Genomic DNA, 18359 nt, shown 5'->3' with positions numbered 1-18359 from the left:
CCGGGAAGGAGACAGGAGCAGCGCTGCACGGAATCACGTGACAGGCAAAGGTACGTGTCCAGCGCTGCCCAGCTTGATTCTAGAATATCCCCCCGGCTGTAAGGAAAGACCGATCCGGCGAATGACGACAGGGGCCTGTCGACAAGGGGGTGTCCGTCTGGCCTCATCCCATTGGCTGATATTCTTTCGTCAGCCCAGATTAAGTCTCATTTCGAGGTTTTGACGAACCGCTCACGGGAGTGACCCAAGATGGACAAAACGGGTTGGAAATCCAATTGTCTGTTCAGTCTCTGTTTCGGCTTTCCGCTTTTGGTCAGTTCTTACCTAGAGTCTTCTCACGTCCGCAGGCAATATCCCGAAGATGTCGTTAGTGAGGTGTCTGATTGGCCATAATTCCAACCAATCACAAAATTGCATCCGCCACTCCACCTGTCTGCACACCTCTTGCAGCATCACCAAAGGGACGAGGGGAATGAAATGGCTGCATTCCTCCGCTTTCAGACAGACCCAAATCACTTGGGTCCTCTCAGTTTAATTACCCGCCCGCGTCGAAGACGTTGTTCCCAACGCTCCCTCCCCTCTCTCAGCCATTTGCCTTATTCTCTCTCTCTTTCTCTCTTTCTCTCTTTCTCTCTCTCTCTCTCTCTCTCTCTCTCTCTCTCTCTCTCTCTCTCTCTCTCTCACGCCCTCGCATAAGTCTATTCTTCAACCTCCTGTTCCATCAAATATCTCATCCACCGTGTCACTCACATCAATGTCGGCCTTCAACGCTCACAGGACCGGCTCTAAACTCACCGCAAGCCCCTCTAGACGACAAGTCTCGTGACGTTTGAATGCCCGAGAGGCTCATCCGTTCCCGTAAGCGAACAACGAACCTCTGACCTACTCTCCTGCCATCGTCACCACTTCGGCGGCCCCCCCCCCGATGCCTTCAGATCGTGAGCAGCACAGGTCGACAAATGGGCCAGCCGAGACACGCTTAACCTCTACGATTAGCTTGAAGGCAACAATGACCACCGGAAAGCGGCAAGTCACCGCGTTACCGTATACAGCCGTCCCGAACATCCATACCCGTATTCCTTGCCTATCGCCAAATTCATGCAGGTATCGCGAACAACAACCACCAACTTCATTCGACCACCCACGAAACCCTACATTTCTTTGCCGGAAACAAACAGACCATGCGTACATTAAGCAGAACCCAAATGCTTACGCTACAAAACAGACTTGGCTATGATCGACAGCCAAACCGACGACTCATCGCCACCCATGCTGAAATCCAGCTCCTCGTCACGCGCCGCGTCTTAGCCGGTATCCATGTCCATTAGGACTGATGGAACCTCACACTGTTCCATTCGTTATCCTCGCTCTCCCCAAACTTGGGTAGTTCCCCAGTTGCTGGTCTCAGCCTTGACTTTAAATCTTTAACAAAAAGTTTCTTTATTTTCCTTTCTGACTGACAAGGTATCGGTTTCCTAAACTATCCCCCCTCCAACTGTTATCCCATAAGCCATTGCAGAAATCCCGCGCATAATACAGACAAAAAGGGACACTAAAATTACATATACACAGCGGACCCTTTCTGTCTTCCGCTCACACTATCTTTCTCGCCCTCTGTTTTCCTCACCTACCTCCCTTTTTGGCTATTGCTCCATCATCATCCGCCGTACCGAGGAATACACCGGTCTAGGGGAATACGCCGCCTCCTGACAGAGAAATCGTCGACATCGTACTGTTGTTACACGGAAGTATTGTTTGGCTTTCTCCAACGCCGCGAGGCAATGGCGGGGGGGAAACAATACTGAAAAAAGAAAAGAAAAAACAGACATGAGCTGCTTGCCCCTTCCATCTCCCAAAACAAATCCACGACCGAGCCTATCGTATATCAGGCATCGTGTCGCTGACGGTCCCTTTTTGCTCCTGTTCCGTTCCTTTCACCGCTCTCATTATCGCCTCTCGCCACCTTCGTCTCTTTCCCTCCTCCCAAGGTCGTAAAAGGAGCCATCAGTGTTGGGATATCGTTAAATGATCCCCCTTTCTTCCCGTCCCTGCTCCCCATCGGCCCGCCCAGCTCTGATTGTTATGCTTTCGTTGCATCGTGTCAGCGAGTAAGGTTCCCTGTGCCGACATGGTCGACACTCAAGGCACCTGTGCTCGTCATGATAAAAGGTAGGAAAAGAGCGAGTAAAATACGAAAAAAGAGAATATTAGGTAAATCAGCAAAACCGCCGTCGATGCCGAGCCAAGCTCCCAGGAAAGCACAGTGTTCCACGAGCAGTACATCCAGACCGATGAGCGAGGACAAGGACAATATTAACTTCGAAAAAGGACGAGGGTGGGCATTCCCGGATAGTACGTTCCTGAAAAATAGAACGAGAACAACGCGCATATTCGACCTCAAGCGGGGGTAATCATATGTGCTGGACAAAGAAAAAAAAAAGTGCCTGAAGGCAGGGAGCCTCGAAGCAAAAGTCGAGGATGATCGCGACGACAGGGTCTAGGAACCCGGGGAGGACCACACGGCACGAGATGTGCTGGGATTTGGCCCTTCTTCTTTTTTGACGAGCTCTTGACACATTTGACGATGACACAGCAATGTGGAAGATGTGTCGGATAATGTGTGGTGGGTTATGTGTGGTTGCTGGGTACGAAATCTTGAAACCCAGACGCGCGTATGAAAGGACAAATTACCACCAATGATTGTATACTTTTGGGGTTTAGTTTGCACCGGTTGTCTCCTGTTTTTCTTGTTCTCTCTCCCGGGTCAACTGCCAACATGGAAAGAATGAATGACAGATGTCTTGGTGTGGCTTTGGGGTGTTTCTGGGAGGCGTCCGGGTTTGGGAATTGCACTCCCTCTGTTCGCAGCACAATCGACAGCTCGGTTCTGTGGAGCCCGTATGGTATTTCCTTCTCTTTCTCTCAAAAAAAAAAACGTGGGGGAATATGAAAATCAAATCGCCGTCAATGATTTTCTGATGCTGGTGGTACAGGCGATGACCCGAAGCCGGGCACCGATGGAAGAGTTGATGGATAGACACACGTATCGGAGGGACTGTGTGGAAGGGCCGCTTTCGCGAGCCATGGTCGAGTGGCTCTTCATGTTGGGCCTCTCTATAGGTTCTCGATCCGTGCCGAAGGCAGCTGCATCGAAGGGTCTTCGAACTCGATCTTGGGGCCTCCCCAGGGATCGTAGACGCTTGAGCCGTAGGTGGGAAGCTGGCCGATGGTGGCGACCTCGACCGGCGCCTGGTACGGAACGCTGTTCCAGTACTCCTCGGGCTGCCCCTGGGGCGTCGGTGAGGCGTACTGGCTGACCTGCTGCTGCTGCTGGGGAGGAGGCTGCGGTGCCTGCGTCGGGATCGGCTGCGGGGTATGAATCTGCTGTTGCATCTGCTGGTGCTGGTAGGGGACCATGCCCGGTTGCTGCTCGACGACGGGGGAGGCGTGATGCAGGGCATACGTTGCTGCTTGGGTTGGCTGGTGAGTATAAAACCCTTCCTGAGTGGATGGGCTCCTACCCGATGCTGCCGAGAAGCTGCTCGGGCTGCTTTGGATGGACTGGTTCATACCAGGTGCAGAGTACGGAATATCGACCTGCTGCTGTTGCTGCCGGGGCACTTGCGCGTACATGTTCGTGTTCATGGTAGCGACGCCCGGGTTGCCCTGCTCCGTCACAAAGTACGGCGGCTGGGGCATGCTGGCCGTTCGCTGCAGCATGACGGCAGAGTGCTGCTGCTCGTGGACAGACTGGCCGTGGAATTCGTGCGGGCCGCCCGAGAGGCTGTGGCGATGCGCGCCGTATTGCTGTTGCTGCTGCTGCTGCATCTGATATCCGTTCATGTGCTGGCCGTATTCGTTGAAAGACGCGGCTCGGCTCATGGCGTGGCCCATTCCGGGGGGGTGGTTCATGGCCATGACGCCTTGGGGATGAGGAGGCCATTGCATATTGGCGTGCTTCGGGGTTGAGGGCGACTCGCCGCTGTCCGAATCCGAGGTGCAGTCGTCCAACATGTCGCCGACGTGCCCCCTTTGGTGAGAACGTCTTTGGTGCTTGACCATGGTCGTCTTGCGGCAGAAGCTGTTTGCTTGGTCAGTATCAAGCTTTTTGCGGTGGACGAGAAGGGCCTTAGTGGGCTCGAAATCTACCTCTTGAGGCATCCATCGTGGGCGCACTTGTACGGGCGTTTGCCGGTGTGGATGCGGCGATGCCTGGCCAGACTCGAAGACTGCTGCAATCAGTACGTGCCAGTGCACAACAAAAGAGAAAAAGAGGGTCGGTCATACATCAGAGAATCGCTTGCCGCAGCCAATGTGCTGGCATTGGTGAGGCTTCTCTCCTGTATGGGTTCGGATGTGGACAGTGAGAGCGCTCCTTTGGATGAAGCTCTTGCCACAGCCGGGCGTCGTGCAAGAGTAGGGGCGCTCGTTGGTGTGGATGCGGTAGTGTCTCTGCAAATCAGACTTTCTGTTGAAGCTCTGCAGGAAATCTCAACGTTAGATCTGCCTAGATGATTGCGGCGGCGGCGGCGGCAGCAGCCCGTGGTCGAGTGACACGCCGTAGCTCGGAAAGCTCACCTTGTTGCACGACTGCCAGTCGCACTGGAAGGGGCGAGCGGTAGGCTCGTTCTCGACGAGTTCCATGAGTTCCATATCTCTGGGTGTCGTTTTGTGTATTGTTGGAATTACCAAGAAGCAGACCGGTGTAGTAACTGTACTACTTAAAGTTCCGCGTCGGAGGATACTAGGAGATTGCCCTGAATTCGTCGTTCAAGGAAGCACGAGTAGGGACAGCAAGGACAGGGCAGGCAGAGGTGGAGAATTAGGCCCGATAGACAGGAGGTCGATGATATGAGACAAGAACGGTGCGGCGTCCAGCGCAAGGTTGCCGAAGTTGAGCAGTGTTCGAAGCGTTGGAGACGACGGTGCGTTCAAGTCGAACGTTGGAAAAGGGGAGCGGGAGATGGAAGGATGATATGGAAGAGAGAAGGAGAAGAGAGTGAGAAGAAGAAGTAGTCGAGGGGGCCTGAGCTCTGCTGGGGGTGTTGGTATTAATCAGGCGTAGGTGGCGGTGACGAGGAAGGCTAACACTCCTCTATGGCTGCTGCAGACTAGGATGAAAGTGGGTGAGTGAATGTGAGGAGGGCGAGAATGGTGTGTGTGCAGAAGAGGGATGGTAAGGGGATGAGGGAGAGCAACGGAAGTGAGTATGAAGCTGGTAGGAAACGATCAGCTCAAGATAACCCAAGGTACGACGAACTGATGAGGGCCAGGGAGTAGAATGAAGTTCATAGCGGGTGGGAAGTAGCCTTCTTAAGACAGCCACAAGCGTGGACGTACCAGGAGGAGAGAGGGTCCTGGGTGCACAGGCACTAAAATTCTCCGTCTCTCTCGTGGAAGATTGGCCACCTGACTGGAGGATCTGTTGCGAGTGGTCGAGCGCAAACTGGTGGGAAGTGCTGATGTTGCTTGCAGGACAATCCCTTCTTCGGGCGGCGGATGAGATAAGAAGGGTGAACCAAGTTCGGGCTGGCTTGCCGTGTATTTTGTTTCGAAGTCCAAGTGTCGAGGGCCGGCGTGTGTTAAGTTTCCGAGACTAGAAGCATAATGGGGGGTCTACCAGGAACAATGCGATCGTCGAACCTCTGAGCGCTCAGGTACGGGAGACCAAGCGGATCTTTGGGGGTGGGAAGGATGGAGAGACTGGCGTCGTCTTTCTTTGGTGTGTGTACCTCTGGTCGAGGGGGGTGTGTCTCGATGACAAGGAAACAAACTCGATTCTTCTACCGGTAGCTTCCTTGCTCCTGTTCTTTTCTTGTCTACTCGTCTCGTTCTCTTCGACGACTCGCGCAGAAAGCAGCTGTGCACGGAGCTCCAGGTGGTTTCTGAAGGTGAAGAGAGGGATCCACTGAGAAGACGCTCTAGACAGACGGACCGCGAGAATCACCCAAGTGGGGGGCCGAAGGAAGACCAGGAAGGACGTCTGAGGCTCTAGTCCTATTCTCGTGATGAGGAAGGCTACTTCGGGCGATACTAGGATGTTGCCAGCGTTGATGACGGTGAGCCGAAGATGGAGAAACCTTGGAGACAGAGAGAGAGACAGAGAGAGAGAGAGAGTGTGTGTGTGTGTGTGTGTGTGGGATCGGTGAGGGTCGAGTAGCGCGTCGTGACGGAGAAGACGTTTCGTTGTTGTTATTTCTCAAGTGTATTGGTTTTTATGTGCGATGACGACGACGACGACGACGACAACGACAATGACGACGGTGCAGCCAAAAATCGAGTTATCCAGAGGACAAACGAGAGCGAGGAGGATATGCCCGGGACAAGACGAGACCAAACGCAAGCAACACAAGTGTTGGCCGAGGAAACGAAACAAGGGGAGAGAAGGTTGAGACGAGCTGCAGTTGCGTGCGTGGTTTGTGTGTCGTGTGGTGTGGGTTGTGTTATACTACAGGAGACAGAGAGAGTGTGAGAAAGAGTAGTGCGAGGTAGCGAGGGAAAGCAGACGACCGCAGACCAGTCCAATTGGGTTGGTTTAACGTGGAGGCGTTGCTATATGAGGGGGAGGAACATGAGGCGTCTTGAAGGTAATATATTATCAGCAAGCAATAAGCATTGTATTCGAAAAGAAGTGGTGCTTTTCACTCTGCTGGAGCGGGTATGTAGCTTTCCCAGGGGCCCCTGGAAGCAGGGGATGGGTATATGGACAGGGGGGTAAGGGGAGAGCTGTGGAGGCGTGGAGTGAGTTGCTACCTTGGGTACCTTGGGTAGTACAGGCTGGGGCCCTTTCTTATTTTCAATGGCGCAGACGGGTCATATGTAGGAGGGATAGTGGGAGGGAGAGAGAGTGAGTGAGTGAAAGAGAGTGTGTGTGTTGTGTGAGAGGGGGAGAGAGAGATAGAGAGCGAGGTAAGGAGGTATGGGTAGCGGGAGAGAAGAGCAAACGTGTAGCCCGCGAAAGGGGAGAGTAAACGACGGACACAGGCAAGCAGACGGACGGACACGAAGACAGATAGAGAAAGGTATTGCTTACTAGTCTGTCGAGTGACTTTTGGCATGTACCGTAACCGTAACCGTCGGTCGTCCTCGTTCGGCGGCGGCCCTGGTGTGGAAAACGCTCGAGCGCTGGCAGGCCAGGTAAGGGCAGGCCTGGATTTTGCTACGGAAATTGATTAGGTCAACCGAGGGCAGAGACTACACTACACGCCAGGCCTAGATGGTGGATGGACCGGTGGGCGTGGCGATCTTTAGGACGGGGGTGTGAGGTAGTGTAGCAGTTCTGTGCGTCAGGTCGCCGGGCGTTCGAAACGGAGTAGCCTCGATATAAATATATATGTTGTATGTTTTGGGAGTGCAAGTGGGAGCTTGAGTGTGAAGGCGAGTGTGGGAGCTGTCAATGGATGGAGTTGATATCGGGAACGACAGGCCGTTGTCGTTACCGGCCTTGTATTGGGCGAACCAGATTTCAAGCTGGAAATGAGGGGGAGAGGGCAAGGGACTGGAGTGAGAGAAGCTGCAAGCGCACAAACACTCACCCGCAGGTCGAATGCCTCTCTGTGACTGCTGGCTGGCCGCTCGTCGTATGCTGGCACGTTGGGGAAGCAAGACGCACGCACGAACCACGCACCCGAGCAGAGCAGGGACAGGACGCTCCGTATTAGGGAGGAGGCGGGGAGAACGGAAGACGAGCCTTGAGTGATGTCTGTCGACCAATAGCACCCCCTTCACGCAGTAAGAGAAAGAAAGAGAAAGAGAGAGGGAAAGGTAAAGTTCAGAAGACAGGCAACCGGAAGAAAAGCAAGGTCCCGATGTGACGAGTCGAAAGATGCAGCAGAGAAAATGATGACGGGTTCTGAAAAGCCGGGTAGCAAGGGCTTCTGTCTCCTTTCTCGTATGTGCGAGTGTGTGCTTATGCCTGGGAGGGGAGGGGGTTGATGATGAGTTTGCTTTACGTTGCAATAAGGAACAGAGATCTGATCAAAAAAGACAAGAGACTAATCGGAAAAAACAAGCAAGAGCGCTGCTGTTGGTGACTAGTTTCGAAGGATGAGAGATGGAAAGCGAGCGAGCGAGCGAGAGAGAGAGAGAGAGAGAGAGAGAGAGAGAGAGAGAGAGAGAGAGAGAGAGAGAGAGAGAGAGAGAGAGAGAGAGAGAGAGAGAGAGAGAGAGAGAGAGAGAGAGAAAGGATGTGCTGGTTTGGATGGAGAACGAGCAGGGCTGAATGTGACGGTTAGGGAGCGTGTCTGTGAGGCAAGGACGAGCGGCGTTGAAGATGAGATGTGAGGAGCGTTTCTTTTTCCACGACGTTTCTTGCTGCTTCTGCTGCTAATGCCAGGCCGTGGTGCATGTAGGGTATAACAGACAACAGCGTATTCGTACACGACTATTTGGTAAACGCCGCAACGCAGCCTTTTGGGAATGGACAAGTCGGGGATGGCCCCTCGTGAAGAGAAGAGTAGTACGCCCACACCCTTACACACACGCGCGCGCGCACACACAGAATACAGAGAGGTCAAGATACCAGGCAGTACGTGTAAAAAAAAAAAAAAGGGCTTGTGGAAACTAAGGTGGAATAAAATCGCGGAGGGGGCCGAGATCTCACAAGAAGAGGCTCCAGCCAGGGCCGGGTTCAAGATTCCGAACAAGGTTGTCGTGTGGGAAGAGGGGGGATAGAGAAGTAAGGTTGCCTGTCGTGCGGTGGTGGTGGTGTGGTTTGGTGTGGTGTGGCGTGGTGTGGTGTGGTGCGCAGGTGTATGTGTAGATGCGATGCACACAGACGATGGGGATGGATGGGAGACAGGTCTGAAGGCTACCGGCGGGCGTTATTGTGTTATGTGATGGCTGAGTGCAGGAACCACAAGAACGATGGGGAGAGAGAGAAAGACGGGCCGACCGAAATGCCCCTGGCAGGAAGGACCGTTGCAGGTGCAGTGCAGAGGCAGAGTCGTAGCGCCGCCAAAACCACACAAAAACCAGAAAACGAGTGTGATGGGATTGTTGGAAAAGACGACGACGATAGCAGCAGGGGGTGTTGAGAGAGGAGAGAAACTGAGAGTGAGGGTAAGGGTGAGAGTGCGAGCGAGAGAGACGTGCAGTTACGGTTTATGGTGTAATAGATGGGGCGGTTGAGGCTGCTGCGGTTACCGGTTACCGTTACCGTTGCGCGGGCAGCCAGCGGGTTGGGTTCGTCGCGCGAGGAACTCTGAAGCCACCGGTCCTGTTTTGGGGGGTTTCTTTCAAGTTTTCCTCTTCTTTGTTTGTTTGAGGTTGTTGTTGTTATTGTTGTTGATGTCGATATCAGTATGTTAGTCTTGGTGTGTTTTGTTGATGCCGAGATACCTAGGTAAGGTAAGTAGTTAGTGGCATTGGTGGGGGATGGGAGGGAGCACTAGTCGTCGCAGTTCTGCTGATGTGGAGGAGCAGCACCACCACCACCAACCAGCAGCACCAGCAGAAACAGCAACGGCGAGATGGTGGGAGCAAGGAGGCCACCAAAAGGGAGACGGCCGGCGCCCTTTGATCCAGCCAAGAGCTAGACTATCTCGGGCGCGACGGCAAAGGGACAGACATCACAATGGCAACGGCCAGCCAGCCGGCCGGTCCAAGCAGGCGAAGCGACGGTGTAAGTGGTGACGAGTAAGCAGCAGGGTCGGGTGGTGTTTGTATCGCGTTGCTAAGATACACCCAGACCAGAACGAGTCTTCAACAGTACGAAGTAGCCCCGTCGTCCGGCCCATCCGTCAGTCATGTATGCAGTCCGCCGTTGTGGTTCCCCGGTCACCGTTCGTCGGGGGAGATGCACGCGGGAGCAGGAGGGGGAAAAAAAACAGCCATTTGCACTAATCGAACGACGTGGCTGTCTGGTAGAACATGAGAGCAAGATTGAATGTAGGTTGCGTGTGTGTGAGGTTGGTTCGCCGCACTCGGGGACTACACTTACCGCCGAAGTAAGTACATCTCCCACCAGATTTTACATTCGATCGATGGCCCTTTGAGTCGTCCACCGGCGAGTGAGTATCAGCAGATGTTGTTACAGGTGCAATTGGCACTAGCACTTGCCCTCATGCTTACACTCACTGTCCAAGGCCGTCATCTTCGTTCGACTTGCGCCGAATGGGGGCCGAAACTGATAACTCACTTCTGACTTCTCCATCCGTCCCTCGCGGCGTGCGTCGCCTCTCCTGTAACGTCCTGTCCTGTCAGTTCCCCCCTCGGCTGCTCGACAGGGCCAGGCCTCCCCCTCCCATCCCCTCCCCTCCCCCCCTTCTCAAGGGTAGGCGACTGGGCAAGACAGTACAGGGTACGGTACGTACAGTGAGCAACGTCCAAAAGGTACATCAGGACACCCACCTACAACAGCGGGTCCCGAATCCAGGGGCCAGGGGCGGAAAGGGAGAGAGGGGGGGGGGAGGAAGGGGGGAGATAGAAAGGATACGTACCTACTCGACAGGATCAAGGGCCGCATGCAGTACGTACCCATCTTATTCTCTCGCTGATCCACCATCGAATCCACAATGACTCGTCGTTTCCCATTGGCAGCAACGCCGCGCATCTCTCACTTTCTTAAAGTAGTACTTTCACTCACTCACTCATGCACTACTCCCTCGCCCTCAAAACGAAGTTAAGCCCGACAAGAACTTGATAGACATCGGCGCATTGGAACGCACCAAATGTGGGAGAAAGTGAAATTGCATACCGAAAGAGTCGGCCGTCAACTAACTAACTTTGACCGTTTCCCCTCCTCTCCCCTCCCCTCCCCTCCTCAATCGAGTCCGAGAAGGGCAAGAAGCATTGCCAATCTCCTCCATCCTTCATCCGAAAGGAGAACCGGAGAGTAAATCAAAGGGGGGTTGTCGAGTTGTCGGGTTGTCCAGCCAAGCAGAAACCATTGTGCCGGCTTCAAATCTCTGGCTGTTGCTTGCTGTTGCTATTGCTCGAGAGAAACCAAAACCCGGCAAAGGAGACGAGAGAGATGGATAGAGAGATCAGCGAGAAGGTCTGCTGTTCCCCAGCCTCGGAGCCAAGTCCGACTCCCTCTTCCCTGCTCCTGACCTTGCCCGAACCCGATCATTCTGCCCACGGCATACGTAAGGTAGTCCGCTCGCTGTTCGGACACTGACGAGAAGGGGAGAGAGAAACGCTCTCTTCACGAGCTAGCTAGTGCGGATACAGGCAACAGAGCTTTCTCCGTGCTCCGTACGCTACGGCTAGAGAGGCCCAAAACAACCAGAGCCTGCTGTCTGCAGGGTCATTACTAGTAAAAGCCATCACCTTCAGGGACAGGGGCCCGATCGAGCAAGACATGGTCTCTCCTGCCAAGGGGAGAACGCCAGCAGGGGGTGGGAGAGCATCCGCAGCCGAAGGCAAGAGAGAAAAAAAGAAGAAGAAAAAAGAAAAGAAAAAGGAAGAGAGGGAAAAAAAAAGGGGATGCAAGGCCTACTACAGCAGTACAGGCCCCCCCGTGGCCACTGGGGGTTCCCCCTCCCCTGGCACCATGTCCGAGCCGACTGCTTCTGGGGCACACACATCTCTTCCATCACTCTCATTGCAGTTGAAGTGTATCTCTGCCCCACTGCGGATAGAGAAGGACTGAAAAAAGACCCCATCCGTTCCTTCTGCCACAGCCCTGGTCATCAGGGCTTGCCGACGATTGTCTGCTCAGCGATGCCGACCGGTCCCTCCTGCCGGTCCGGTCCCTTCCAGGTCAAGGATGAGGCATTGCGTAGGGTATCACAGAGAATGGGGACGGCATGGGAAGCCGCAGTGACAGGTAGCGATGGTGGTGGGGGCCGCTGTCGAGGGATGCTGTGTCATGCTGCATGAAACGACTCGATGCTCTCTCTCTCGCTGTCTCTCCCGCTCCGGCCCATCCTCCCAATCTTGCTCCAGTCTTGTTCGGATGCCATAGTTTGACCGAAAGCTCCATTGTGCGCTACAGTAATGGAAGTATGTGTGTATATATGGATGGATGGATGGATGACATGTTGTAAGCTTCGCAACTGACGTTGTGCGCCTCAGTCATGTCCATGAGAAATGGGTGTCTCGCTTTGCCCCCCCCCTCCCCGCGATTTCGACGCGGGACCAAGTGTGCGTGTGAGACAGATGAGAGGTCCTATGTCATCTGTACTTGACTACGGTCGCACAAACTCGGGTCGCAGAACGGTGTGTAGCACCAAGATTCGGCCCCGGTTGGGTGGGATGACGCGAGGTTCAAGCTCCAAAGCGAGAACGCAATGGCATGAAGGAGATGGATCCTTTGCTTTGAGTCACTACACACCCCTCCCGAAATCCCTCTTACCCTCACTCACTCACACTGGCTTTGAGGGAGCAATGAGATGGACTTCATGGGTCTGTACGATGTACGCCTACCTCTTGGAGCTCTTCCGATGTGCCAGTGTCGTCTGCGTGTCATGTACACGCCCCGGGCCCGAACCGCCACAGTCCCGGTGCTTACCTCACACACAGGTGGCTCATCTCATCCACCTCCCCCACCCTCGCTGATGGTGGTGGCGATGGTAGTGGTGTTTAGAGTTTTGACCAGGAACCTGCATAGGTTTGGCAGCGTCACGTCGACGGCTTCAACCCTCCACCACCCGCTGATGTGACTGGAGGCTGGGCAAGCAACGCTACTCGACGGGGAAGACCGACCACGGTTGAACAAGGACACGAATCCTGCTTGCATTTTGTCTAGCATATGGTGGTGGTGGTGGTGGTAAGTGGCGCGTATTTCAGTGTGCAACGGCAACAAGCTTACAGCCAGCAACATGCCAAAAACAAGCAACAATGAGAAAGACCATGCCGCTTTTGCGCGACAATGCCACTCAAAGGGCGTTTAACGTTGATAGAAGTCTAACTGGACGAGCAAATCGTGCAAATTAGCGCTGGCAGCCCTTGTATCCAGCAAACAAGCATCCAGGTTGCTGGTGGTGACCGGCATGCCTGCGCCCACATTCCCAGATATGGAGAAGCCTGGTCCCTGAAATATATCTGCGGTTGCAGAGAGAGAATAATAGAGAGAGATAAAGGGAGAGAAGGAGAAAGAAGCAAGAAGGCGAGAGGGAAAACCCCGCTCGCAACTCATCAGCTTGCGAGTCTCTGTATTCCCGCCCCCTTTGAGAGCCCCTTTGGTATGAACTCCGTCTGGAGCTGGCAAGTTCCGTTGCCGTCAGCCTCGATAGTCGGAGGCTGGCCACCTCCATGTCCCGTAGGTCGTCGCATTCGGGCACGTCAAACCAACTGCGAGACGGTCAACCGCAAAGTAACTGCGGCTAGCACTGCACCACCAAACACCGAGGAGATGCTGCTGGTCTGCCTGCTACTAGGAGGGCCCATTGTTTCAAGAGTGCAGCTTCGGCTGCGCCAGTCTTGTTCCTGCATCCTGTGGTTCTGCCCTTCGTCCATAACAGTGCAATGACTTGAGTTGTTCCCAATCTTTGCTACCCAACCTGCCTCTCACTCAGCGCCAATTCATTGGCTGTTCCTGTCTCCTCTAGCAGGGCAGCAAACCCGTCTTAGGATGGATGTATCGCGCACCCCTCCCCCCCCTTCTTCTTCCGTTGACACCCTCAACCCAATGTCCCCCCTTTTGTCCATGATGCCCGCAATGTCTGGTTTACGAATCGGAATGAAAAGGTTCCGTTTCCCCAAAGCAAGTCATCGCAGCATTGTCGTGAAATGAAATTTTCTGAACGGGTCGGGGCAAGCAAGGGCCGGGCTGCGACGAACCGGGTCTTGAACTGGGCGATTCAGCAAGTCGATGACGGTCTCCCAATGGCGCTCCAAAATTCAACTGTAATCGTTCCTCCACAGCGATAGGTCCTGGGTGCAAGAAAAATGGGTATATGGGGGATCGGTGCTCTATCATAGACCCAGTCCCCCATCGGCACATCGCTGAATCTGCAGCCCACACTCCGATTGGACTTTTTTCCTTCTTTCTTATCCTTCCCTATCCTTCATTTAATGAGGGGGAGCTAAAGAAAGGTCTTCGGATTGTCTTGGTGGGGTTGTTGTAGCTTGTAGGTAGTGTTAGGTGCGGTGATTGTTGATTCAGGAATCTTTCTGGCCAACCACTCCGTCTCGAATAGACCTCTAACACCACTGGCCGGAAAACCACTCGATTCGTGCAAAAGCCCCGAGTGGCGTTTCTGGTTCCCAGGTTCGCTGTGGCCTCCCTTTCCTGCAGGAGACGCTGGCTGGTGACTTTTCAACCAGCGTCGTTGTTCCCCACCACCTGCGAAATCGCAGTAAAGGTAGCATGAATTCGGGGATCAGATAAACAACACAAGCGAGTACAGCTGTCTACCCTCTTGGGAAATTCTTCAACAATTTGAAGCAAGGGTAACCATGTTATTTGTCAATCACTCTCGGTGGTCACTGTAGGCCTGTCCTCTATCCACTTGCAGCGAAAACAAGGGGTTGTGAGCATAGCGGCTCGATACCCAAAACTTCCCCGTCTGTTTCTCTTACAGGACTTGACTAGTGACGGGCCATCAGTGACCCACGCTGCTATTCGGGACGCTGGCTGCGCACACTTCGCACGCTGCGAAGATGTCAATATGGAGTGATTTGGCTAGCGACCCGCTTGGAACGACTTGACAAAAGACGGTCTACTCACTTCGTTGTAATTGGATTTTACCTCATGGAGGATCAAATGCAAGCCGTAATTACTGGGCTTGGAAGCTACCTCTATAGAATGCATGGAGTTTGAAGCCGACTCAACAGTCCGGGTACGCCACTGTTTGTCTCAGTTGCAATAGGGTCGGCTTCCACTGAATTGATTGCCTTGCACCCAGAGACTTCGTTGAGACGATGGTCCATGGGCGGGTAGTCCTGTTGGTTAGTGGATAATTTCTAGTTGAGGTTTTCCTGCGGCCATCCCAAGCTTATTATTGCTTTTTCCAGCCTCTGCCGAGCAAACTGTTCCTATTAGAGACTATCTACCACGGCTCGGTCTTGTCCCGCCCCTCCGCCATTAAGGTTGCATGCACATACGGCGCCCTATGAACTACCCCAGTGCATCTCATAGCTTTAGGAGGCTGTTTTCGAGGGGGGGGACATGGCGCCTTGGGCGGGTTTTCGATCGATGGAGGCAGCGCAAGCCTCTGGAGTCATCGAAGCGTACCAGAACCACCCAAACAGAACCGAAGTACTGCGTCTACCCGCTGGGCAACGTAGGTGTTTGTGCTGGCAGATATAGCGTTTTAAGAAGGGACTGTTCCTCTCGTTCCTTTCGTTGCGTTGGATGGCTTGCCTGCTTGCCTATGACTCTCGACAGTCCGTTTGCTGCGAGGTACGGTGTGAGACGGAAGACCGTGATTGGTCGCAGGGTATGAGCCATTCGCCAATGAAGTCCGCAGCGGCGGCATGCTCCATCAACCCTGGCTACTAGTGTACATGGCGGTCCTTGCTGACAGGAGCCTGTGGCGTGCTAAGGGCTCGTTCCGATGGAGCCTATTGGCAGCTCCTTGTTGAGCGGTCCTCCAACAAGTCCAGAAGTGGTGAAATCGAGAAATCGGGAAGCAGGCAGATCCCAGCAGACAGGGATGATAGCGCAATGCGGGATTCGACGACGAGATGCCGGGAACCACACTTCGGAGCCGGGGATGTTGACGGCGTCAGGTGGAGAGAGCTGAGAGAACCTTGACCAAAATTAGGCCGGCGAGTGTTTCCATGCACGTCAGTCGAAGTCGATCCGGTAGGCCAACTGTTCGGCGGCGAGGGACGGTGCGAGCGAGCGAAAGAGAGAGAGAGAGAGACAGAGAGAGGGAGGGAGGAGGGGGGAAAGAGATGGGGAAAAAACAGACAGAACAGACAGATAGACGTACAGAGACGAAGGGCTGGTGTACCGTGAGTTTCCGAACGCATCCGCAGCTGCAAGTATGGGATGGACCATGAAATCAGGTGTACGTAAGGCGAGAAGCGGCTTAATTTCGTTAACAGATGCCGGCGGCTCCGTCGCGAGAGAGCTTCTTGCAGGACAAGGCAGTGTATCTTGTATCTTGTGTCCAAGGCAAAGCCACTCAGACCTAGCTGCGGACAGCTTGTGGGTGGCAGAAACGGATGATCTTGTTGTCATTTGTTGGTGACCCGGCGTAGATACTATGTCTTGGGGGGAAGTTATCGCCGAAGGCAAGCAAGTATGCCGGTCGACTTCGAGTTAAAGAAGCGAAATGCAGTGCTACTGCAGTGCTGAGCATCTCAGTATGTAGGTGCAGTATCCCGCAGCACATCGAGGGGACATCTGCTGATGCTGGTGACTGTGACGGACAGGCAAGAAAGCAGGGAATGGTGGTCGGCAGTGTTGGTCGGGGGAAGAGAAAACATGGTAATAGAGGCAAAAGCAGGCATCACCGCCGTCGCTCTTCGCTCCTTCAGTCCTAGAGTCTGTCTCCCTCCTCACGCCATACCCTCCCTCCCCGCTCAGACGGATAGGGAGAGAAGGACACGATATGGCCAATTTGGCAGGTTTAATGTCAGTCATAGACGTTGTTGAGCGCGGCCTTGCAACGTTCAGCACACTGGAACTGGAACTGGAACGCAGATGAAGGATGAGGCAGTACCAGATAGCTGCTAGTGAACCTGCATCTGAGCCGCACACGTTCACCACGATTTTTTGAATTTTTGAATTTTCTTTTAGCATGGAAATGTCGGTGGGACTACACTTTCCTCCTCCTTCTTCCCAACCTATTTACCCGTATCACTGCTCCTTCCTCTGTTCCTCCGCCACTCCGCCCCTCTTCCACATCTCCTGCAGAAGCGCAGACACGGGGCAGGTCCAAGCAGCACCGCAGTTCTTGCCTGCATTTACGCATTGCGAGGATTGTGATAACCCCATTTCCCCGCAGTGACCTGCGACTGAGCCGTGCCCACCCTGCCGGTACCTCATGCTCCACATGTCCTGCGAGTTTTCTTCACTCTCTCCTTCCTCCCCGTGAGACTCTGGACTCTCTGCCTTCTTCCTTCACCGCCCTCGCGCAACCCTAACCTTCCAGGAACGCTTGGAGGGGTGCCGGAACCTCCAAAAGGCTTGCGAAGCCAATAAGCATTCGCGACCCGACCCCACATCATCTTCAGGTGCAGCAGCAGCAGTCCTATGCAGCTCCATCTGGCTGTATCACAGTACTTACATCCATAGCTGTGAACCATACTCTGCCAAAATCTGGTTCGAAACATGCGGCTTGTGTTGAAAGATTTCTTGTACTCTTTCTTTTTTTGCTCTTCAACATGACTTTTCCGAGACCGTCCCTGAGCTTTTGCTGCACGAGTGTGAATCAGCCCATCCTCATCGCGCCGACCCAAACGCCGATCCTCTTTACGGCTGTCGGTACACTTTGCCCCCTTCGTCGGGTCAAATCGTCCGTCCCCTCTAGGAAGTTCTAATTTCCTCCAGTCCAGATACAGATAGTCGAGCTTCTCAACCAGACTGTGTCTCCCCTTGGTTCCCTACCCACTTGCCCCTGGTCCTGTGCCCGTGGCTCGTGGCTCGTGACCGAGCCTATCACCCCATCACTGCTTCTTACTGCTCGTCAACTCCACCACGGCCGGAGGAGCCACTTGATGAGATGCCGCCATCTGCAAACGCACTGATGGCAGCTTTCCTCCCCTCTCTTGGCCTCAGGCCATGTATGGCTATTCAGTCATGGGGCAGTCCGATTGTGCCTCCAGCCCGGCCACGACGAATTCGTGTCGATGGCTCTCCTCTGCATCATGCACAGACCCGCGTCGTTGTCGTCGCGCCCTCTCGGCCCAGGTACTCGAACGGCCACCTCGACATAAGGTAATGCGTGATCGGCCGCCATCCTGCTGAAAAGACGTGGCTGACGTACCTAACCTCGTGCTGGCCCTGCTGCTCCCGCTATTGCTCCCTCTGCCCACACAGCCGACCACACTGTAGGGGTCGTACTTCTCTTGGACCCGGTCATCACTCGTACCCAAAAGCTGGATCTTGGTTGTCGATGAACGGGGAGAAGGGAAACATATGATAAACGACAGGCCGCATGCAACGCCCGTCGATGTAATTCAGAGTCATTTCGTCACAACTGAGAAAGGGAAAAGTCTCCTAAATCCCTAGCGATCATCCGCCCTGTGCAGCCTACATTGGGCTCCTTGCCCAATACGGATACAGGGGCGGGCGTTCCTCTTCTGTCGGAACGAGCGAAATATTCGCGGGGCAGGCTGGGGCTAGACTGAAGAAAGCCAGTCTAAGACCATAATTTGAAGTAGTCCGACAGCTGAGCCTGGATGGTGTGCCTCTCGCGTGTCAATAGTATCCCGACAAGGCATACATCCCATGAATGTTACTGCAGGTGCTAGAGTTACCCGCCTGTCAGTTCCTTGTTTTGCGTCGCATGGCAATTGTT

General features: G+C 54.1%; 2 protein-coding genes across 2 annotated transcripts; one reads left to right on the top strand and one right to left on the bottom strand.

The window, feature by feature from the left end:
- The first annotated feature begins 275 nt into the window (after positions 1 to 275).
- CDEST_06890 (uncharacterized protein) lies at positions 276 to 2165 on the top strand. The gene has a single exon (XM_062923049.1). The coding sequence runs from the start codon at positions 926 to 928 to the stop codon at positions 1235 to 1237; it is 312 nt and encodes a 103-aa protein (XP_062779100.1). The 5' UTR covers positions 276 to 925; the 3' UTR covers positions 1238 to 2165.
- A 1-nt stretch (position 2166) lies between these two features.
- Positions 2167 to 8521, bottom strand: CDEST_06889 (Putative Zinc finger C2H2-type). The gene is made up of 5 exons (XM_062923048.1): positions 5341 to 8521; positions 4579 to 5215; positions 4288 to 4479; positions 4150 to 4229; positions 2167 to 4081 (listed from the first exon to the last, which is right to left on the bottom strand). The coding sequence occupies exons 2-5, from the start codon at positions 4651 to 4653 to the stop codon at positions 3115 to 3117; spliced, it is 1314 nt and encodes a 437-aa protein (XP_062779099.1). The 5' UTR covers positions 4654 to 5215; positions 5341 to 8521; the 3' UTR covers positions 2167 to 3114.
- Between the last annotated feature and the right edge of the window lie 9838 nt (positions 8522 to 18359).

Source organism: Colletotrichum destructivum, chromosome 4 (assembly GCF_034447905.1).
Source record: "Colletotrichum destructivum chromosome 4, complete sequence".
NCBI classification, from domain to species: domain Eukaryota; kingdom Fungi; phylum Ascomycota; class Sordariomycetes; order Glomerellales; family Glomerellaceae; genus Colletotrichum; species Colletotrichum destructivum.
This window is presented reverse-complemented; position numbering and strand designations above follow the sequence as displayed.